Source organism: Diachasma alloeum, unplaced genomic scaffold (assembly GCF_001412515.2).
Source record: "Diachasma alloeum isolate Michigan unplaced genomic scaffold, Dall2.0 Dall_scaffold_00714, whole genome shotgun sequence".
Taxonomy (NCBI): Eukaryota; Metazoa; Arthropoda; class Insecta; order Hymenoptera; family Braconidae; genus Diachasma; species Diachasma alloeum.
In genome coordinates this window covers 56699-78344 of record NW_021680845.1, presented here as the reverse complement: position 1 = coordinate 78344, position 21646 = coordinate 56699, and the positions used below count along the sequence as shown (strand labels likewise).

General features: G+C 41.7%; 5 protein-coding genes across 6 annotated transcripts in view; 3 read left to right on the top strand and 2 right to left on the bottom strand.

The window, feature by feature from the left end:
* The window catches only part of LOC107044335 (cadherin-related tumor suppressor), a 96643-nt gene extending 92554 nt beyond the window's left edge, over positions 1–4089 (top strand). The window contains exon 12 of the mRNA XM_029126550.1: positions 479–4089. Within this exon, the coding sequence (XP_028982383.1) occupies positions 479–3370 (2892 nt within the window). The 3' untranslated portion in view covers positions 3371–4089. The remainder of the gene's footprint in view (positions 1–478) is intronic.
* Positions 4090–4155: 66 nt separating this feature from the next.
* On the bottom strand, positions 4156–6486 carry LOC107044340 (uncharacterized protein C1orf198 homolog). The gene is made up of 2 exons (XM_015266182.1): positions 6035–6486; positions 4156–5583 (listed from the first exon to the last, which is right to left on the bottom strand). The coding sequence occupies exons 1-2, from the start codon at positions 6329–6331 to the stop codon at positions 4987–4989; spliced, it is 894 nt and encodes a 297-aa protein (XP_015121668.1). The 5' UTR covers positions 6332–6486; the 3' UTR covers positions 4156–4986.
* Positions 6487–6671: 185 nt separating this feature from the next.
* LOC107044341 (uncharacterized protein KIAA1143 homolog) lies at positions 6672–8144 on the top strand. Its single transcript, XM_015266183.1, has 3 exons — positions 6672–6885; positions 7401–7530; positions 7672–8144. The coding sequence occupies exons 1-3, from the start codon at positions 6775–6777 to the stop codon at positions 7842–7844; spliced, it is 414 nt and encodes a 137-aa protein (XP_015121669.1). The 5' UTR covers positions 6672–6774; the 3' UTR covers positions 7845–8144.
* A 295-nt stretch (positions 8145–8439) lies between these two features.
* Positions 8440–19298, top strand: LOC107044343. Of its 2 annotated transcripts, none has more exons than XM_015266188.2 (8): positions 8440–8760; positions 11791–11884; positions 11976–14213; positions 14797–14885; positions 16130–16309; positions 16390–16512; positions 16591–16695; positions 16858–19298. In XM_015266188.2, the coding sequence occupies exons 2-8, from the start codon at positions 11818–11820 to the stop codon at positions 17170–17172; spliced, it is 3117 nt and encodes a 1038-aa protein (XP_015121674.1). In that variant the 5' UTR covers positions 8440–8760; positions 11791–11817; the 3' UTR covers positions 17173–19298. The 2 variants fall into 2 exon arrangements, with proteins under 2 accessions (XP_015121674.1, XP_015121675.1); XM_015266189.2 differs by lacking the exon at positions 8440–8760 and adding an exon at positions 11234–11603.
* LOC107044347 (eukaryotic translation initiation factor 3 subunit I) lies at positions 19294–21646 on the bottom strand. Its single transcript, XM_015266192.1, has 4 exons — positions 21513–21646; positions 20699–20945; positions 20327–20607; positions 19294–20173 (listed from the first exon to the last, which is right to left on the bottom strand). The coding sequence occupies exons 1-4, from the start codon at positions 21513–21515 to the stop codon at positions 19724–19726; spliced, it is 981 nt and encodes a 326-aa protein (XP_015121678.1). The 5' UTR covers positions 21516–21646; the 3' UTR covers positions 19294–19723.

Sequence of the window (21646 nt, the reverse complement as noted above, 5' to 3'; positions counted from 1 at the left end):
AGCTTCGATCCTGACACTCTTACAGGAAAATATTTAGCAAAAATCGGTACATCTCAATGGGATAAGGCTTATGGTGTTCGAAAACTTACACACAATTTCATGATAGGAGACTCCCCAATATTTTTTGATGATGAATATATAAAAGTAAAAACCATGAAATATGCCTGTACTGAAGGATTACTGGAACTACTGTTCATGAAAAAACCCAATGATACTTTAATTAGTGAGAGTGATATTACTGCATATAAAAATATAATTCTTGCAACTAATGGGCATCAAAAAAATTATAATCAAGTATGCAAATCGAAAAAAGTAACTTAAAATGTTTCAACGTATGCTACTTCCCATCAATGATTCCACTCAATTCGAAAATTGAAAAAATTGAAAAAAGAAATGTGTCAATCTCTTCTTTTGTATGCCTAGAATTTGTCATTTGAAATTTGAATGGCCGAATAACTTGACTAAAACATCATTCCAGGTGTTCGCGACAACCAAGCCAGACGCTCTCCTCCTCTACAACTACGGTCCCCAGTCGGGTGGACGATCCGACTTCATCGTCCTCGAGCTGATAAACGGACGGATATCCTTCTCCTACGGCGGCGCCCGCAGCGCCATAACATCCCTCCAAGTTTCCTCAGGCAAGCGCCTGGACGACGGCGACTGGAGGAAGATCACAGCCACGAGGAACGGTCGAGTGGTCTCCCTGAGCGTCTCAAACTGCCGAGAGCACGGGGACACCTGCGACGACTGCAAGCCCGGTGACGTCACGTGCTACGCAGACGACGTGGGCCCCACAGGAACCCTGAACTTCAACAACAACCCTCTCCTCCTTGGCGGCCTCATCAACGCGGATCCAGTGCTGGAGCGGCCTGGGCAGGTGCACTCCGACGACCTAGTCGGCTGCGTGCACTCGGTCTCAATAAACGGTAGAGCCCTCAATCTGTCGAGCCCCATGTCCTCCAGGGGCATCAGGAACACCTGTCCCAGGTCCGAATCAGGGGTGTGCACCAGGGAGGACTCCACCTGCGGTACTGGTGAGCGTTGCTACGATAAATGGCACCAGGTCTCCTGTCAGTGCAACTCTCTAACAGCCCCCAACTGTCACGGAGCCCTGGAGCCGGTGAACCTCAGTGACAATGGCTACGTGGAATTCAAGATTTCTGAGAAGCACAAAAGAATGCAGTTGCTGGATTACATGTATGGAGGGAGCACTCTGTGGACTAAGAGCCGAGTCACCAGAGCCACTAAGGACACGACACTCTTTCCGCTGGGGGTGACACCACCCAAGAAACTAGGCCTCATGTTCAGGACGGTTAAAGCCAACGGAATCCTCCTGTACGCAGCCACCAACAAGCACTACACGTCAATAGAGCTGAGAAATGGGCAGTTGTCGTACGCCTCGATGCTGGGGTCCTCCGTCAACATGACTGGATCCATAGAGGGAGGACTAGCCGATGGCAGATGGCACAATCTGACGATCTACGCGCACTCCAGAGGGATTAGAATCCTCATCGATGGAGTTCTAACAGGCGACGAACTGGATTCCGCTGGAGTCCACGATTTCCTGGATCCTTACCTCACGATGCTCTTCGTTGGAGGAGTGAGGAGGGACCTGTATTTCCCCGACGGCTTCCCCATCACCTTCGAGGGGTGTCTAGCGAACTTCACCATCAACAACGAGATCCAACCGTTCAACGGGTCAGGGTCGATATTCAAGGAGGTCCTGTATCATGGCAAGGTGTCGAGAGGCTGCAGAGGACCCATCGGCATCAGCGCTGCTGCGGCCGCTGATCCCCTCAGCATCGGAATCACCTTGGTCATCGTTTTCTTCGTTACTCTACTAGTAGCCATTCTCGTGAGCTTCGTTGTCTTCAGGCTGCGACGGCAGAGCAAGGAGAAGGCCCCGTCAGTAGTCAACAAGAACACGAATGCCATTATGACTGGGAACTCTCTGGTTGGAGCAGGCAATGACAGCATGATGTCGAGGCACGAGAACACCTACATCTCAGACACGTCAGAGCTGCGAGTGCACAAAGGGCCGGAGCTGATCTCAAAGAAGTATAAGGAGAGGGAGATTAATAATGAGCACAGGCCTCAGAGGCCTGACATAATCGAACGAGAGGTGACGAAAAGCCCACCGATAAGGGATGAGCATCCGCCCCTGCCCCCTCAGAGCTCCCTTCGATCGTACGACAACACAGAGCCCGATGTTCCTGAGCATTACGATCTCGATAATGCCAGCTCGATAGCCCCCAGTGACGGTGATGTCATCTATCATTACAACAACTTCAGGGAGGGAATGAGGTCGTACAAGGCGACACCACCGTTGATCGGTGGCTATGGAAATCATCACAAGCACACTGGGGGCCCTCATCGACATGCAGGGGCCTTTCCCCCGAGGGCCATGCCCCCACCTAGTGTGGGACAGTCGTCAGGACCTGCTCCCAAGCTGCTGCAGAGCACTCCTTTGGCCAGACTCTCACCGAGCAGTGAGCTGTCAGCACAGCAGCCTAGGATCCTCACTCTCCACGATATCTCTGGTAAACCTCTGCAAAGTGCTCTCTTAGCCACGACCTCGTCCTCCGGGGGAGTGGGGAAGGACGCGTTGAACTCGAATAGTGAACGGAGTTTAAATTCCCCGATCATGAGCCAGTTGTCGGGGTCGACAGCCAGCAGAAAGGCCCCCCAGTCGACCAATGAGAATGGAAATAACGTGGGCTCAGGGCCTATGGGGCTGACAGCTGAGGAGATTGAGAGACTGAACTCTAGGCCCAGAACCTCGAGTCTTGTGTCCACTCTGGATGCTGTCAGCTCCTCCAGCGAGGCCAGGGGACCTCCACCCCCACCTCACAGTGGGCTGCATCTCCACAGGAGGCATACACCGCCAACCGAGAGACTGGAGAGACGAAATTCCTCGACTACTGACGAGAGTGGCAATGACAGTTTCACTTGTTCTGAGATTGAGTATGATAATAATTCGCTAGTGGGGGACAAACGGTCGGATAATTTGTACAGCAAGCCCAGTGAGGAGCCCCAGAGGACCAGTGAGTCCCCTCAATCCACCAAGAATCCACTTCCACCTAATTACGATGGGTTTGACAGCTCCTTCAGGGGCTCGCTGAGCACTCTAGTTGCCTCGGACGATGACCTGTCGACGCACATGGGGAGTCTGTACAGACCCAGCAACAATGGGTCACCCAGTGCCAACACAGCCTTGAGCTGGGATTATTTATTAAACTGGGGACCCAACTTCGAGAGCCTTGTTGGGGTCTTTATTGATATCGCTGAACTACCTGACAGTGCTAACAGGGTGCCTAATAGTCTGAGACTCCCTGCTAACATCCCTAAACCTTCTGAAGAGTATGTTTAGGATGGTTCTCTTGCCATTAACAGTTGTGTATTTTTTTTAGGGGAGTTGTCGAGGGAGGAGGTAGTTTAATAGGTAGTTAAGAATTGGGGGAGACATCTCGTATCAGGATGTCGAGAATATTTTTGTACAGTGTAGGTATGAGATTATGTGGAATTTTTGTCTTCCCAAGAAGCACTGATACTGTGCCATTTTTTCTTTGTACGGGGAGGTGTCTCAATTTGGAATGCTTCAGGAGTGACAAACTGATTTCATTTAATGAGAGGTCAAGGGAAAAATTGAGGGCTCAACAGGAATCAGTGAAACTTTTTTGTTACTGAGTATTTTAAGAGCGAAGTGGTAAAACGATTGAAGTAGACTCAGCCCTTCGCGACTAGTTTAATGCATTCTAATTTTATTTATTCTGGTTTTTTGGGAGAATTATTGATTGGGTTCCAAATTTAGACAGCTCCCTCTCATCTGGAAAGACGTGTTTTTATGGGGAAATGATGAATTATTGTACATAGCGTAATATTTCGTTGAGCCATCAAATGGGGAGACAATTCAATCCTGAGACTGATTTTTTTCTTTTCTTCATACAACTGCCATGAAGTTACACTGAAGGGAGTCTCGAGTGTGTACATTTTTTTCTGGACATTGTAAATAATTTTTTAATGACTATTATTGATTAAATAGGAAATGAGTGGATGTTACTGCCTCTGTATAAAAAGATGCGAGTGTTATTGTATGAGAATGTAGGCGTCATTTTCGATGATTTGTAATAAAATTTATAATTAAAATTCTGCGAGTTGTCATTTAAATACCTCGGCATTTTTATTCATTGAAATATTGTTGAGTACAAAATGGCTTATTTAAGTACTGAGATGATTTATGTATAAATGTGGGTATCAAAATTGAATTGCGAAACTGGCTGGGTTTCTTTCCATCTGAGTAAGTTGTTTCATCCAATACTTTTGTACTTTGTATTAGATATGAGGATGAATAATCGCAATTAAAAAATATACTATCGAGTATTATTTCAGTCGAAGCTATTACTGGATACAATGTCTAAGGTAATGGCTCAGTCTATTATATCTTTGGAGTCATGGATAATCCCTCGAAAATTTAAATTAAATGGATTCAGTGGTGAAGTCATGAAACAAGATGATTCATGTTCTCATTCACGTCATCATGTGTTATAGCTCAAATCTGATCACTGAATCCTCAATATTCAAGTATTCTCAATATTCAGTTATTAACGTGTTGAACCAAAAGTCGAGTTTGTCAGATCATATTTATTGAAAACCCGTTGGAAGTCAGATTGATTCATCTTGTTTAATCACTTGATCACAAATGAATCATGGCTATAGGATAATTCTGTAGAAATTCCTATAAACGACCCTATGGAGAATTTGTAAATGGCATTTTACTGGAGAATGGCATTTTACGCTATCGAATTCGTCTCAGGGGGAAATTTTACTGAAAATACAATGGAATTTTAAATTTTTATTCCCTAGCTTCTGACAAAATAATCACAGGATATGTTCAAATCCTCCATAGGATCGTCCTACAGATAGTTTCATCCAACAACCTATCGCCATTTTTTAAAATTAATACATGCTTCCTCACATTCATTCATTTTACCAATTATCCAAGAATTCAAATCCAGTCTTTGGAATTCCCTCATCCTGATTAGTCTGCGCAGACTGGAAGCTACTGTAGGAGCTAGGAGTCTCTAAGAGAGCGGTGGACTCAGTAATGTCCCCAGACTTTGGCCTCGAGCCAGACGATAGATTGATATTCATCTGGACTTTGTTTCCCCCGACGGTTTTTTGGGCACCTCTCATAGCACTCCTCGGCGGCACCAGGCTCTCCATTTCGTCGTCAGGGCTGTTTCCCATCTTCAGAAATGAGGTTTTGCTCATCATCTTGGTGAAGATATTGTCGTTCGGTTGGCTGGCGGATCTGCTGGGGTCGGGGTTCTTGAAGACACTGTCGGAGTAGCTCTCCGACTGGTAGAAACTCGTGGGGTTCGACGATGTTGTGTACTCGTTGAGAGAACTCTCGAAACTACTTTCTTCGAGCTGAATGGGACTCGTGAAGTGGGGAGAGTCGTCGCTGTAGTTGCCGGAGGACTTGAGACGGGGATTCTCGGGGGCGGCGAAGAGAGAGAGGTCCATTTGGGAGCGGGTCATGAAACTGAAGGGTCCAGAGTGCTCGTCTTTCCATCGGAGAGTCTGAAATTAGTGGCAAAATTCCACATATGCCAATAGTTTGCCGACATCGGTACAATCATCAATTAAATATTCAAATGCCCCATTAATTTATCAATCAATAATTGACTTTGGAAGATTGACGATTAGATGGTTCATCGAAGAAACCGTTTTATGAAATTTAGAATTTTTTACTCAATAGTCAATCGTTCCGGACCTTAATTCTTGAAAAGAAATTATTCATAAATGAATAAATTTACAAAATTATAATGAATCATAATAAATGAATAACTAAATACATAATAATAATGAAAATAACCAATGATGATTTTTTTTCTTCACAAAAAAATTATGAAAACGAAATGTTAATTCATGTTTGTCGAGATAATCAAATTTCCCCTCAAATGTAAACACAGTAAAAGTGAGTATCAACTCCTTTTTTAATAAATGAAGAAATTCATAGTCTACAACTCACCGATCCAGTTTCATCAATAACATGCCTCAGCCCCGTCTGAATCCTGAGTCTCGGATACCACTCCGGCATGTCCTTCCCCAGCTCCCCAACCCCCACCGCATACTGCAGCGCGATTTCCGGTTGAATGATGGTCTCATCAATCGCCTGATTTTTCTCCTTCAAGCTGAGTGTGCCCCACAGCCCCTCGTACGCCTCCTTCGTCGCCTCGATGTCATCGGCGATCCTCCGGGCCAGGGGATTCAAATTGTGGAAGTAATCTTCAGCCACTGAACTCAGCGACTTACAATTATTGGTCATATTTAAACACGAGAGATGCACCACTCTTTGGCTATGGAAATTTCACGACAAAGTGAGATACGTAAACATATTTGCGGATAGGTGATAACTAGAATGACTAATTGAGGGAAACACTCCAGGTGACAGGAGACATTCGTTGACAGGGCGTGCGTGCATTCCGTGTGGTGCCGGGGGGAGTGGGGAGAGGCCAGAATGCTTTACCCTCAGCTGATAATGCATTCTTCCCGGAAATGAGCTTCACGGAGCGAGGGAGTTTCATGGCTTCTCCACGAAGAAATATGGGAACCGGCCTTTATGGGCCAGATGCCACTGTTGATACTGCATCTAGTGGCTTCACACGATTAAGGACACACAAGAAACATGCACGCCAGTGGTGTTTTGCATTCCGGTGTCAACAATAAGCCCTCGGTTTTCGTTTCCAGGGAAACATTTACTGGGAAACGATGTCGAGGAAGAAACACAATATATCTTACATAAAACCGGAAGAGCCCAAGTTTCTGAGGGAACTCAAAGCTGCTGCTGGGTATAAGGAGGGTCCTGATGTGGATACTAAGGTAGTGTTATTGTTGAGTTATAAAGTTTTGGTTTTCAGGGATGTCACTGGTTTTGGGATTTATTTTTGATTATTGGGGATTCCAATAAAAATTCATTCGTTGGGACATTTTCTGTAGAAATTCCTCGGAATGCATTTTCCTTGTTTTTACAATGCATTTTTTAAAAATGAAAAGATTATAGCCAAGGAAAAATACTATTTCGATAGATACAGTTCGAAAGGAATAACTTGTATAAACAAATTAAGTTCTGTTGGTTTCGTCCATTCATTCTCCATCGAATATCATTTAAAAAACGAATGGGATGTCTGGAAAATTTCAACAGAATTTCTCATTACATTCTTTCGTTTTGTTCTATTTTCAATAATGTTTTCATTATGTCCGGTGCCTTTTGTATATTTTCTATAATCTACTTTCTGTATTTTCTCATGGCCCCGAGGGATTTCGCCCTGGAGCGATGCTATCCTTTTTCAATAAACAATAATAATAATAAGCATTAATTTCATCGAATCGTTCAGAGAGAACTTCCAAACATTTCCGACGACGAAGATGACAATTTCGACGGTGAAAAACCGATAGTTGTCGTGTTGAAACAGGGAGATATGACCGCCGAGGAGGCTGACGATTTCGAAAAGAAGAAAAAAGCAGGTGAGGGAGGGTGGGGTAAAATAGGCACTTTTGCCCCTTTTGAAATGTTGATGAAAGGGAATCGTTTTCTAAATTTAAAACGGAAAGCCTAAGCCCTTTGTGTGCAATCACCCAATCCATCGAAAAATCCATTAATTTCAGAGGAAGAAAATGCACCGGCAGACCTCTCGAAACGAATAATCTTCGAGTCGAAACGAAAATCAAAATCCCAGGGTGAGGATCAAGACTCCAAGAACGACTCCAAAAACAAGAAGAGTAAAAAATCTAAGCAGACTAAATCAGTCCTCTCATTCGACCAAGAGGAAGACGAATGAAGAAATAACCAATTTCAATCTCATAATAATTATATTAGACCACAGGACATTGGAAAATGAGTATCTTATTGGATTGTACAGGGACTATATTGTAAAACTCGTCCAGAGCCTCAGAAAACTTAAATAAATATTAACCAAAACGTTGTGTGATGATTTTCCAATTTCCCATGATCTAATATAATTGAAAAAACATGGAAATTAACTATAATATCGAAGCCTCACAATATTTTGTACATACAATTGTCTTCAAACACATAATTCCTTGTTACCAATAAAAAGAATGACTAAAAAAACTGTTAACATCGACTTTTCAATAAAAAAAAGCCCTTCGAGGCCAAAAAAACCCCAATTCTCCTCCCCCTCACCCCAAAAACCCCCCGAAATGTCGGCAAGCCCGAAAAATCATCCCCTAAATCCCGAAAAAAATCAATAATCCCATCCCCCGAAAAAAAAATCACAAAACCATAATAATAGTCCCCGCAGACACCTCTAGGGGTCCCCCTTCGCCGCCACTCTTCTGGAATACGTCACAAAATTTTCGCGGTCACGTGATTACAGTGGGTAAAACGGCCATCTTGGCAGTTTTCGACGGCACAGAGGTAAGGAGAGTATATCAGTGACGTCGAGCGCCAAATAAACACAATTGAATCCCCAATGATCCTAGTTCACCACCGATTAATTACCCCAGAACCAGTTATCAACAGATGTTTATCGTAAAATAAGTGACCGAAACAGTGTTAAATTCCGAGAAAGCCATTAATTTTGAATAAACCCGCGGCATTAAAAGTCATAAGCCTCGAAGCGTGTGTGAGTTGTGGCCCAGTAGACGTTGAGAGTTATCGGTGCGCCTCCTTCGGGGTGATAAATCCGTCTGCAGGTCCACCCAGAGTCTGACCCACAGCAGCTGTTCGAGACTGTAAGACAATCCAAATATCTCTATTTTCCGTAGTGAATAACCCCTGAATTTACTCGATTACCGAATGGCGGGATTTATCTGCATTTATTTACATCGTTCTATTTAAAAGAGCCGAATAACCACGTGCGCTCACGAGGGCACGAGACAATTCCCACTACAGAGAATAAAACTATAAGGCGAGGGAATTATCGGGGAGGGAAAAAAGTGAGGATGATTGTTGGGGCAGGAGGAAGAGGATGGCTTATTGAATATGTCATTTGTGCAATTGCTGGGCATCGAATAACACAATATACCCAGGGGCGTACGGTGGGAGAGACTCCCCTCGAGCTTCATTCGTTAAACATCCCTCTGAATGTTATTGAATAATTACTGAATAATCATCAAATGGTGGAGGGTGATTACCCAATTATTTTTCTCATTTTTGTCATTGTTACTAAGAAGATTAGAGAAGAAAAATCGCGACTTCTCCGGCGTTTGTTAATTAATTTAGTGTTTAATGGGTTTTTCTGCTTTTTTTAATTTTTTTACATTTTTTTTGACAATTTTTTCAAAGAAATCGATGGTCGTTCAGGCTGTTGGCAAAGGGCAAGGGTGGAATATTTAGACCGAAAGGTCATTCGTTAAACTTATGTCTCCCGTCATTAACGAAGTAATTAGGAAAGAGAATTAATCGATCAATTGTAAGTAGTTTTCCTGGCGTTATTGGAAAGCAATGAAATAAGTTAGTTGCTGACGCTGCCAGGGCATTGTACATAAATGACGACATCCTCTCGCTCTCTCCCCCCCTTTTTCCATCATTCTCTCTCCGGCTTGTCTCTCCCCCCACTGCCGACAGTCTGCCGTCTGCCGTTACCATCCCCCGCGGGATGAAAACCTCGATGGCCCCACTGGCGGGTACTTTTCAACACGGCCCTGGTGTGCATACTTCTTTTTTAACCGAAACTATCGCCATCTCGTGGTTAATTTTCAACGAAATCTAATGTGCACTATTTTTGTGGAATGAAAAATTTAGAATTGTCGGGGTTATTATGCGGATTTTGGGTTTAGTGGAGGCTTGTGGGGGAAATTGAAAGCCCGCGTGGTTCTGAGAGTTCCCGCGCAAACGAAAATTTGAATTTTTGAAGTTTCAAGTTGACTGGGAAAAGGGAAGAAAACTTGTCGGTGGCTTTGCTTTTGAGGATTTCCAGCTTTAATAGCAACAAATGAGCATTGTCGAGGCAATCTCAACGATTTAGGTGGAGAGAGCGCTCCCCCGGCCTAAACCACCATTACAAAAAAGTAATAAGGTGAAAGGCGACTAAAAACGCCCGAAGATATCCCGCTTGAGTTCGTCCCGATGCAACGAATTCAATTTCCTAGGTGAAGAACGCTGAGTTGAAAATGCCCGGTGGACATTTCCAGCTCCAAGATTTTTCGGGTTACTGGAGAATAAAAAAATTAAAATTCTGGGGACTTCCGCGGAGTCTCAACCCCGGAGAAGCCCCTCCGCAAACATCATTCGTTCCCAAAATAATCTGAGGAATTTAAAAATTCTCTGCATCTTTTCTCCTAAAAATCGAATTCGAAAAAAACGTTGTTCATTTGCTTTGAAGAAATGTCCCTCGGCTTCTTAAAATTGAAAGAATGAAGAGACCAATTGTTTTATATTTGTCAATATTTGATCGCGGAAGGTGTTCTCCATCAAAACAGTTACTCATTCTTTGTTCAATTGCTTTAAAGAATTGTCAATTTCTCTGTCCATTGAATTGAAAATTTCCGAGGCCATTTAAATCTCCGCAATTATTTCTATTACTATATAATAAAAAACCCGAATATCCGAAGACATTCCCAGAGTCTTAATCCAGGAGAAATCAATAAATGATTTAACGAATTCCTAAAGCAATTGACTTGGATTTCAAAAACCTCTCGATGAAAATCCTCACGAATTCTTCCCGGCCATAGTCATTCAAGGAAAATTAAAAAGCCCCTCAAAAAAACAAAGACACTTTTTTGAAATTCGTGAACCTTCGAGCCCTGAAGGTGTGAAGGCTCCATCAGAGCATTTATTCATTCTTCCTTCAATTCCTTCGCAGAAATATCCATCCCTCCCCCAGCCATTGGATTGAAACTGTCCCCCGGACATTTCCATCCCGGTAATTTTTCCCCCCACTGTGAACTAAAAACCCCAAAATTCCGAGGGCACCCCCAGCGTCTCAGCCCGAAGGGCCTCCCCAAAAGCGCTTTCCAAACCAATCGGAGAAACTGAAAAACCTCGGAACCCCTCTCCCCAAACTCCCCTGGAACCATTAACTTCCCATTACCCGGAGTACATCGGGTGCAGGTGACTGACTGACTGACCGAGCGACGCCACACAAAACCTCCTAAGCGCAAGCCAAGAGAGACCGAGCGAGAGAGCGAGGAGAGGCACGAGAGAGACTCCGGGGAGAGCCAATAGGTCTGTCCTTATCTTTCGCGCGCGACCCGAGAGACTGCTGTTCTCTTGGATCTCCCCCCGTCCGTGTCGTAGAAGCGTGCACACGCAGGAGGCACCTCTTTGGCGTCTCCTCAACTTCCTGGATTATTTTCACCCACACTGAGACCCCTAGAGTGTCCAAAAGCCCTCGGAAAGCCTCCAACAGCCCCCCAACCACCTGAAACAGTGAAATCTCTGTCGTGTGAATTCCAATCAGCCCTGAACGTCGAATCGGGGTTACGGTTTTTATTGGTTATGGGACGTTGAGGGAGATCCCGAAGTGCTCAACTCAGCTCCGTGTCCATGTGTACGTGTATGTGTGTGGAATTCGCAGCGCCATTTTGAAAAATTCTGCCTATTATTTCCGTCCCGTGGAGAAGTTGTCCGAAGGGTAATATCGAATTGTAATTATTCACCTAATATTAATGAACCTGGTACACACTGGATAATCATGAGGCATGTGTCCCACTGTCTGAAAATATCCCCAAACAACGAAAACACTGAGAGGATATGTACACGATAGATGCTGCAGTTGCCAGTGAATCAAGTGAAGTTGTAACTGTGAATTTTGTGTCTAGGGTAAATCGAACAGCAGCGGTGGACCGATGGAAGGCACGTTGGAAGATCCACTGGTCAAGGAGCCATCCCACGAGAATCCTGACATTGTGAAAGGTATTGACCCTGTGACTGAGCCATTTACCCGCCAGTCAATGATTTGTCAATGTCCTTCGTGTTAATGTGTGCTTTTCTCGATTAATTTCAGATGCAGTTATTCCCAATGGCGTCAATGGTGACTGCACTGCTGATGCGGAGCATCACGAGGACGAGCAGGAGGACAAAACACTCGAGGGAATGGAGGTTGAAGAGTCCCCGAGTGGGGAGGGGAATCCCGATGGCCACGAGGATGACGAGGAGATTGATGCTCCTGACAACACCAGCCTAGTGGACACAACTGAGGCCAACGACAATGACGTTGATAATACCGAGGGTGTGAGTGATGATAACAATATTAGTGAAGTGAAAGAAACTGAAAAAAATGAAGATAATTGTGATGAATCAATGGATGTTGATCGTCAGAGCAGTACATCGGACATTGAGTGTCTTGATGAGGGGTTGGGGGATAACGTTAAGACTATTGATCTTCACGAGATTGATGATGTCAACGAGATTATCGATGACACTAAGAATGACGAGGATCCACTCAATGCCAGTGTCGAGACAATATCGAGTGTTGATAATTCGGATTTGAAAATTGTGGAGGAGAATGGAAGTGTTGGGAGTATTGGTAGTCCCGATATTGAGGAGATCACTGAGGGAAAGAGCAATGGGCACAACACCAGTGGTGAACGTTCACCCAATGCACCCAAGAAGAAGCCAAGAGCGAAGATTGATTTGAGTAACATAACACCGAGGAGGAGCTCGAGGAACATTAAACGAACTAGTTACATTGAGAAGGAGCCTGATGAGCCTGAGGACGATGGCTCGGACATCGAGGAGATCAAGCCTGAGGACCCTCTTGCCTGCGTTGTCGATGGCAAGGACAAGGAGAACAGCAAGCTCAAGTCACCTTTGAAGTCCAGCAAAACTACTATTGTTGTCAATGACACTAAACGTCTGGTGGAAATTGCTGCTGGAAGCAAGTGCACCAAAGGTGGCAAGAAGGAGCCAACACTCGTCATTATTGACACCAATTCCATTCTCTCTGGACGTGGGGGTGTACCAGTGAGCAGTAAATCACACTCATCGAGCTCGAGTGCATTCTCGGTTATGCCTGTCAATCTCTCTGGCTCCACGACAATGTACCCCAACATGAGAACAACGATAACACCTGTACCAATGACGTCCAAGTCGACACCACAGTTGAGCCCCAAATTGGGGAGCAGCATGACAGCAGTGCCAACACCACCACCACCAGCACCACAAATCCTGCCAACTCTCACTGACGATATGTTTGTGGTGGAGGCACCGTCGTTCATCGTTCCCTATGTCTATGAGAAACCTCCACTCAAGCCGCTGAAGGAATTTGTCACGAAATTGGAGAAGTGCATCAAGGAGAGGGATCGGGAGGATCGAGAGAGGGAGGAGAAGGAGAGGGAGGAGAAGAAACTTAGTAAGGATAAGGACAAGGACGACTCGTCTGAGCAGAATGACAGCGACAATGACGAGGATATTCTGGAGAAGAAGGAGGAGTCGGAGCTTGATGTTGCACCAAAATTTACCGACGACAGGGAGAAGGGGGAGGAGAGGAATAAAGTACAAACGTACTTTGATTTGCCACTAGGAAAATTCTTCATGCAGATTGGGGTTAATCTTGTTCAGGAATTCGTACAAACTGATTTGTTGAGACAGCAGAAGCATAAGCAGAGAAAGGGGGGACAGGCGTCTGCTGAGACACAAATAGCGATTAATTCATTGATTAAAAATCTAGAATTTAGTAAAGAGAATAATGAACCATTCCACTTAGAAATGAAAAAGTGTGAATTTTGTAGCTTTAAAACTGAATCATCACTCGTTATGCAGCATCATCTTGAGACACCCCATATGCGTAATTACGTGTACAAGTGTAATTTTTGCCCACTGGAGGTGCGCAGCCCTCATGATATACTTTTTCATATGGAGGCTGAGCATAATACGCGCGCGAAACTCGAGAGGGGTCCTGCTTTTCATCAGTGTCCCAATTGTCCGTTTGAGGACAATCAGAAGGGCAAGTTGACGAGGCACATTCTCACTTGTGCCAAGAAATTCAGGCCTGAGAGGAATCTCGAGCCCTCTGGGGACTGGGAACCACCAGCCAAGATACCGAGATTGAATCGTCCACGTCCAGTGGGCCCTCTCAATACCAATGCCATTGCTATGGCCATGGGGGCCAAGGGGCCTCAGCCACTGCTGCCCAAGTTGCTGCCAGCGCCCATGGCTGGACGCGGACGGGGGAGACCGCCCATGCAGCCTAGGTACACTGATATGAAGGCGCTGAGACCTGGTGGGACACCTGTTCGGCAAGGTAAATTTTTAAGTGTAAAAACATTTCACAAATCAACCTGGAAAATTTGGTAGCATTTTCTAGAGGAGTTTATAGTCATGTTTTCATTCATTCTTCAATGATTCTATTGGAAAATTCTGCAGCTTATCTGAGCAGGAAAATTTTCTGGAGGAAAAATCCGTAGAACTTTTTTTATAGAAATTCCTCAGCTCAAATTTTCCAATTTTTTCTTTGATTTTCCAAAGGAATTAGTGTAAAAAATCTCTCAAGAAAAGAAGTTGTATAGAAAGTATTAAAATTTATTATTTGTATGAAATACTATTGGATTGTTCAATAGAATCGACCAAAAGTAATGAAGTTTTCATGTGTATTATTTTTGTTTTAAGAACTCAGCCAATGTTTTTTCTACAGAGACTACAGAGAGCATTTCTCAATGATTTACCTTGAATTGATTTCTGCAAGAGTATTTTCTTAGAATTGTTACCTTTTATTTCTTCATTACTCATGTTTACTAACAAAAAGGGAAATGACGATTCAACGGTGTAACTACCCAATATTACTCAATTCCCAAATAATTAATTCGCATTTTCTCGTTTCTCTTTAGATAATGTCGCTGGGATGATGTATCGTCCAACGTCCTCAGGGCTCCTAGTGCCAACATCGTATCAATTTGGCAGTAACCAAATATTCCAGGTAATCTCACCCCCATCTTCACTGTTACAAATCCTACCTCTTATATCTTTCACTTGCGCTTTATTACACGGACAATTACCTCTCTTATTATTCACTCGATAATGAATATGAGTAGATATTGATGAACATGGTTCAGTATCCACGGGGAAATGGGAATTTCGAACAGCGAGAACAAGTAAAAATAAAAGTAATGATAGAGTTTTGATAACGGAATATGTGGGTGGTGGACAGGTGGTGGGTGGCTCTGGGACTTTCACGTCACCAGTAACCGGGGTGAGTAGCAGTAGCTGCGGTAGTTCCGGTCGACCCACACCCATCGCCCTTGTATCCAACCTAATTGACTCTCAATCTAGATTGTCCTCGTCACAGGTAAATAATTGTCCGGGAGGTACTTCGGGGAATTTATTCTCTTGTCATTAATTTTTAATCATTCATCGTTGTTTGGGCATGGGCTACAAACGTGCACTCGGAGATAATCCGGAATTAGTTGAATCAAATAACAAATTCGTGTTATGACGATAAGTGGGTTACATGGACGACGTGACACACTTTGACTTCATGGAAATTCATTGATTTTTCTATGGTACACACGAGAGATTAATGACTTCAATTATTTCAGGATTAAATATTCTTTGCAGTCCTAATTTACTGATCATTCGCTTGGCTGTTACTAACTGACATTCGAATTATGCCTCGTTCTTATGACATTTCTTGGCCTTTTTGGGGACGTGAGGGCTTATACGGAATAACGCATGTAAATGTTTTTTTTATAGGTTTTTCAAGAAGAAATCGTACCGATGGAGATCAATTATAGAATTAACTTGGTAATGAGGGTTTTTTTTAGAGTTGAACCGGTTTATTATTCCATTACCAAAGTGGTTATCGAATCATTTTGGATATGGACTGTTGGGAATTTATCATATTTCAGTTGAAGTTGAAGATGCATTTGAATTGTCAATGTTGTAAACTTCGATTCAATTTGAGACCAAATCGTTGATGAAATTTTTTTTTAGAAACAATGGAATGAAATTAAATTCAATCCTCCACAAAAAAAATCATTGAGATTTTCCCCCCAAACAATTTGTTCTTTAGATACATAAATACTTAAACAATTCCCTTATTTGACTGGAACTCTTCTATTATTCCATCGTCGAAATATCGTCGAAATCATCTTGCCTCCTTTATTATCCTGAGATTTTTAGCATCATTGAGGAGAGTTAATCGTGGATATTTGGAACTTTCAGAATACATCAATAACGGCGTCGAAGAATCCAGCGGCGAAGTTGTTGAGCCAACCGAGTATATCGATAACCCCATTGCCACGTACCACGACTCAAGCGCCAATCTCTGGGTCAGGTTCTTCGTCCAAGCCCGGGGGTAAAAATTCATTTGTCATATGCGAAATATGTGACGGATACATAAAGGTAAGAGCACAAAATCAAATTCTTCGGTGTTTATTCAATCCGGATCCCAATTATTACTAATTATTACTCTTGATGAATAGGACTTGGAACAACTTCGCAATCACATGCAGTGGATCCACAAAGTCAAGATACATCCAAAGATGATCTACAACAGACCTCCACTCAACTGCCAGAAGTGTCAGTTCCGATTCTTCACGGATCAAGTATGTAGAATTATTTTTTTTGCTATTGAAGAAATGATGAAGATATTATTTGATTTTTGTTTGTTTGTCTGATTGAAGGGATTGGAAAGACATTTACTGGGATCTCATGGACTCGTTACGTCCAGTATGCAGGAGGCTGCGAACAAGGGGAAGGATGCTGGTCGTTGTCCAGCATGCGGCAGGGTGAGACAATTGATCAAATTTACTATTTCACTATTGCCCCGTTTTCCCCGTTTTTATGAATATCCCCATAAATTGAACACGATAAAAATTTCCGAACTTCGGCATAAAAAATTCAGACGGAATTTTTTAACAGTGTAATATCTAAACCTCTAAAAATTGCAGGTGTATCAATGGAAACTACTGAACCACGTGGCGCGAGATCACGGAATGACCCTGAAGCCAGCCCATCTCTCCTACAAATGTACAGTATGCACTGCCACATTCGGAATGTACAAGCAATTCGAGAATCACGTATACTCAGCCCATAGTGTGGTTGCTAAACGCGTAATGGACAAGAAGAGTACCCCATCATCACCCTCATCGAGATCAAACGATTCCCTACTGAAGCCACTGAAAATAAACGACGAAATAACGATTATTCCCCAACCAGCTAAGCCAACAACTAGATCGGGTAACACACAAGGCAGAAGCAAATAGCAAACGTCTGACGAGTGATACGTGTGTCTATTCTCAATGAATCTTCGTGAATATACCTAATCAGGTACACAATCAACTGATACGACGATAAATAAAATCGTAAGAGTTGTTCGCTGTTGGAACAGAACTCTTGATTCGTCAGACAGTCTGTTCCACCTCATGAGAACACGAGTAACTGTGAGTGTATGCATAATACATTAATGTCCATGTTACACTCCACTGAAACTTCAATTCTCCCAAAACAATAGAATATTAACAGAAATAAAAATAAATAAAAAATTGACGAAACACAAATTGAACAGATACACAACTCGATGAATAAAATAAATAACATACTAGTTGACTGCGTAATAATATTCCATCGACGATTATACCGATATATTTATTTAAGAATTTTTATTGTTGTTATCGGACATACATTAATGAAAGAAAAAAAAATAGACTGTAAAAAAATAATGATTATTAAAGAAAAATGGGTGGCCTTCAGTATGACTCCTTTGGTTGATCCTGAAGACTCGTATTCCCGATATGAAGAATTAATGAAACACTTATTAAATATATGAGGAATAATGTGAAACATCGCCTACACCGATTAGCCGTAAAAATTTCATTATTAAAATGTGGAAAGGAAAACTTTAAGTTGTGTGTTTGGATTTTGAATTTCTCACTGTGTGAAAATTACTCGTGCGATTTCAAGGAAAATGAGTAATAAATAATTGGAGAGTAGTGTTTATATATATATATTTTATAAAGTTTCCAGGGAAGTTTAAATGTGCGACTTCATCATTGTTTCTGTCCTTGAATTCTTCTTTTGGCGTTGGAAACGCCAATTTGGATGTGTATTCAGATTTATTGATTTTTTACACACACAGGGCTCCAGCAGCACGCGATTGATTTTTTTTAATGATGAGAGGTGAAGATAAAGTCATTTGATAGATTTTAAATTTAATTCTGAATGTGCACATTTGATTATAACAATGAATTTTGAAAAGAACATTGTTGTCTATTAATTTAAATAAATTCAACTGATACTCCTGACGAATATTTTTCTAACGAATCATTGGGGAATCTTTCACTTTCATTCACGCTTCATTATCATTCTTCATCGTATAAATAGAAAATAAAAGGAATAGAGTAATGAAAAAAAGCATTGTAGAACTGTGTGTATGGAATTTAATTTAAATAATACGATGTAAACGTCGTCAAGGGGGTAATCGGATAAACAAGATAATGAAAAAGCTGTAAATTGTATCTATTTACTATAAGTTGGACTAATTATCAGTCCGGACATCTTGTAATAAAAAAAAATGAAAAAAAAAAATTGAAAAAAAAAATACCAACAGAAAAATAATACCGTTTTATTTTTGCGCTCTTAATAAGAACAAAAGGATGGAAAATTGTACATTAACATAGGATATGATATAAACAAAAATATATCAATAAAGTATCATAGGATGGCACGTACGCGTATTCATGCATTTTTTTTTCTTTTTGCCAAAAAGTAAAAAAAAATTTAAATACAGAATATAAACAGGAAATGATGAACTGTGGGGGAATGAAACCAGAAAGCAGGTAAACAATTTTTCTTTTACATGCAAAAACTCGAAAATAATAGGTTCATCATATAATCCCAATGTAGATAGTCGTTCGAGATGAAAAATTGCTGAGAAAAAGGAAAAAAAAACATTGATAAATGGAGAGTAACGAATTTAATTTAAATGGATAATTTCTTTATGCCTGTATGATCATTTTTGTACATTAACTGATAGGTGAATAATTAATTTTAAACGATGAAAAAGAAAATAAAGAACAACCCTGTATTCATGCGAAAGTTATTAATGAAAGGAAAAAATACTGATGCGTTTTGTCGCAACGAGTGGCTGTATTATTCGATCTCTGGCAGTGGTCAGATTATATATTTACTGATGAAAAAGATAAACTAAAAACATTGTTGGTAGTACTACTGAATAACTAGCATTCGTACAAACAACACATTACAGAAACAATGGGACAAACAAAATTGACAAATTGAAATAAATGAAATTAATATTGTTTACTGTAATTCAATTTGTACATTATAAAATGGTGATGACGTGATTGCATAAATAAAGTGTACCAACATTGTATTTAACATAATTTTATTAATACAAATTACCGAGTGTAGGTTGCGGAATTGCGGTTTACAATTTATTCAATTTTGAGGACTTCGGAGGTGGAGAATTCGTCAGTGAAGTGTGTAGATTTAATTTTAATATTCTATTCAATTAAACATCATGGGGTGGTTCATTCTTCACATGAATTTCTAATTATTAGGCGGTTATCCGCATTGATTCAATGAGCATCCCAATTTTTTGTTTTTCAATTGTTCGAAGAAAACATGACAAAAGGCTTTTTATTGAATAAACATTCATCTGTATTAATTATATGAATATCCAAATGTTAATTCTCCAATAATCAGAGGGATTTCAATGTAAAATGTCGAGAGAGATCTTAGAAAATTAATAAATGTTTGGACCCCTTCACTGTCGAATTCAGCTACAAATTCAATAATTTAATATTCGAAATGAAAATCAAAATAGGATTGATCAAACGTGTTGATTCTCACGTAACCGTCCTCACCACCGCTGGAGAAGCTTCGGCCATTGGGATGGAAGGCGAGAGAGTTGATGGGTCCGAAGTGCCCCTTGAGCCTGGCGAATTCCTCCTCGAAGACCAGATGGAAGAAACGGGCATCGAATTTCCCTTGGCGAGCAGAGGTGGTGGTGACATCCATGGCATCTTGACCTCCTCCAAGAACCACGTGGTCGAAAATCGGGGATATCGTGGCGGAGTTTACTGGACGCTCTGTTTTGTACGTTTTCAGGTGGACGAGCTGCTCGCTGTCGAATAGCTTGGCCGTGTGGTCTTTCGATGCTGTTACGAACATTGTTCCGTCTTTGTTGAACTGCATGTCGTTTATTTGGGATCTGTGGCCCTTGGCGCTCGTCAATATCTTTCCAGTCTAGCGAGAGAATTAAGTAAAATAGTCGAACGTTCAGAAATTATTTTTCATTCTCAGGAAAGTGGCACTGATGTCCAGGGACATGTCACCGAATTTTAGGAATATATAGCTAATTGTTGGTAATTGACTTTTTTTCGATTGATGATGACTTACCCTGACGTCCCAGATGTTGATTTCCCCATCCTCATGTCCAGTGATGATGGTCTCATCGAGAGCACCCCAGAGAATGGCTGAGATACGTGGTCCATTGATTGGAATCCTGCGGATGGCGTCCTCCTGGGAGAGAACTGGGTCAACAGTCCTTGTGTCGATGATGAACATCTCGCACTGGTGTCCAAGGGCTTTGTCAGTGGAGTAGACAGCTGTGTTTGCGGAGTAGCTGAATTGACAGGTTCTCACGGAGCTGTTGGTGGGCAGCTGACCAATTTCCCTGCCTTATGTACAATGAAAACAAGATAATGATCAGATGAGTAATGAGAAAAGTAACTGTTTTGTGCAGATGAGGATGGTAAGTGATGTTCTCACCAGTTTGACAATCCCAAATCCTCAAGGTGTTGTCTCCAGACCCGGACATGAAACGCGTGGTGTCCCAGTTGACGTCGATGCACCAGATTGAACCGTTGTGGCCATTGAATGTACCTAGACGCTCGCCGTTGAGGGACCACCAGACATTTGGATTTTTGTCTTTACTCGCGGAGAATATGAGGTCTCCCTCTCTGTTGTATTTGATTTTTGTTATGGCACGCTCGTGCCCGTGCAACATCAAAGGTTTCTGGAGAAGAATAAGATCGTTGAAGTAGTATTTTTGTTATTATTATATTAACTGCCTGTGGACTCCCTATGGCAGGAGGGTTCAACATTATACGGTATAAAATGAAATAAACAAATGATACAAAAAAAAAAATAATCCAGAAATGTAAAAATAATGTCTTAGGAGAAAATGAACTTTTCGAAATCTCGAAAAATGAGACAAAAATAATGAAAAGTCTATGCCCAACATGAACATTATTGTCGGTGTTGTTTTACAAAAGTTTGACTTTTGTAATGTTTTGTGATAAATAATTCTCTTGTTTAAAAAAATTAGTGAAACACAGGAATGAACCCAAAAATTGAATCAAATCATGTGAATTTTAAAGATGAAAAGGTATTGAGTATGTTGTGAACATTTTGAAGGCTCTTCTGGAATTAATGGACTATATTATTGAAGCAACGATTATTCTGGAATCGAGTAACGTCTGTTTTAGGTTATACTGTCACATGTATGCCTCGTTTCCCCAAAAATCTCACGTTTTTGTGGTAAAATTTTGGGAGATAAAGTGAGAATAATTGTTCAACTCACCATTATTACTGTGAATAACGTTCAATAACGAAAAATTATGAAAAATGTGGACTGCTGGTATGCACAAAACCACCGCAACACTTTCTGCCGTGGAAAAAGACCCTCGACTACTCTTTACGAGGTAAACGACTCAC

Excerpts from the sequence above, each read along its gene's own strand:
- LOC107044340 (XM_015266182.1), bottom strand. The coding sequence starts at position 6,331 with ATGACCAATAATTGTAAGTCGCTGAGTTCAGTGGCTGAAGATTACTTC. Across the intron at positions 5,584-6,034 it reads TTATTGATGAAACTGGATCG|ACTCTCCGATGGAAAGACGA; the intron begins GTGAGTTGTAGA and ends CACTAATTTCAG.
- LOC107044341 (XM_015266183.1), top strand. The coding sequence starts at position 6,775 with ATGTCGAGGAAGAAACACAATATATCTTACATAAAACCGGAAGAGCCC. Across the intron at positions 6,886-7,400 it reads GTCCTGATGTGGATACTAAG|AGAGAACTTCCAAACATTTC; the intron begins GTAGTGTTATTG and ends CGAATCGTTCAG. Across the intron at positions 7,531-7,671 it reads CGAAAAGAAGAAAAAAGCAG|AGGAAGAAAATGCACCGGCA; the intron begins GTGAGGGAGGGT and ends CATTAATTTCAG.
- LOC107044343 (XM_015266188.2), top strand. The coding sequence starts at position 11,818 with ATGGAAGGCACGTTGGAAGATCCACTGGTCAAGGAGCCATCCCACGAG. Across the intron at positions 14,214-14,796 it reads TGGGACACCTGTTCGGCAAG|ATAATGTCGCTGGGATGATG; the intron begins GTAAATTTTTAA and ends GTTTCTCTTTAG. Across the intron at positions 16,310-16,389 it reads TATGTGACGGATACATAAAG|GACTTGGAACAACTTCGCAA; the intron begins GTAAGAGCACAA and ends CTTGATGAATAG.
- LOC107044347 (XM_015266192.1), bottom strand. Across the intron at positions 20,608-20,698 it reads GATTTGGGATTGTCAAACTG|GCAGGGAAATTGGTCAGCTG; the intron begins GTGAGAACATCA and ends ATTGTACATAAG. Across the intron at positions 20,174-20,326 it reads TCAACATCTGGGACGTCAGG|ACTGGAAAGATATTGACGAG; the intron begins GTAAGTCATCAT and ends TTCTCTCGCTAG.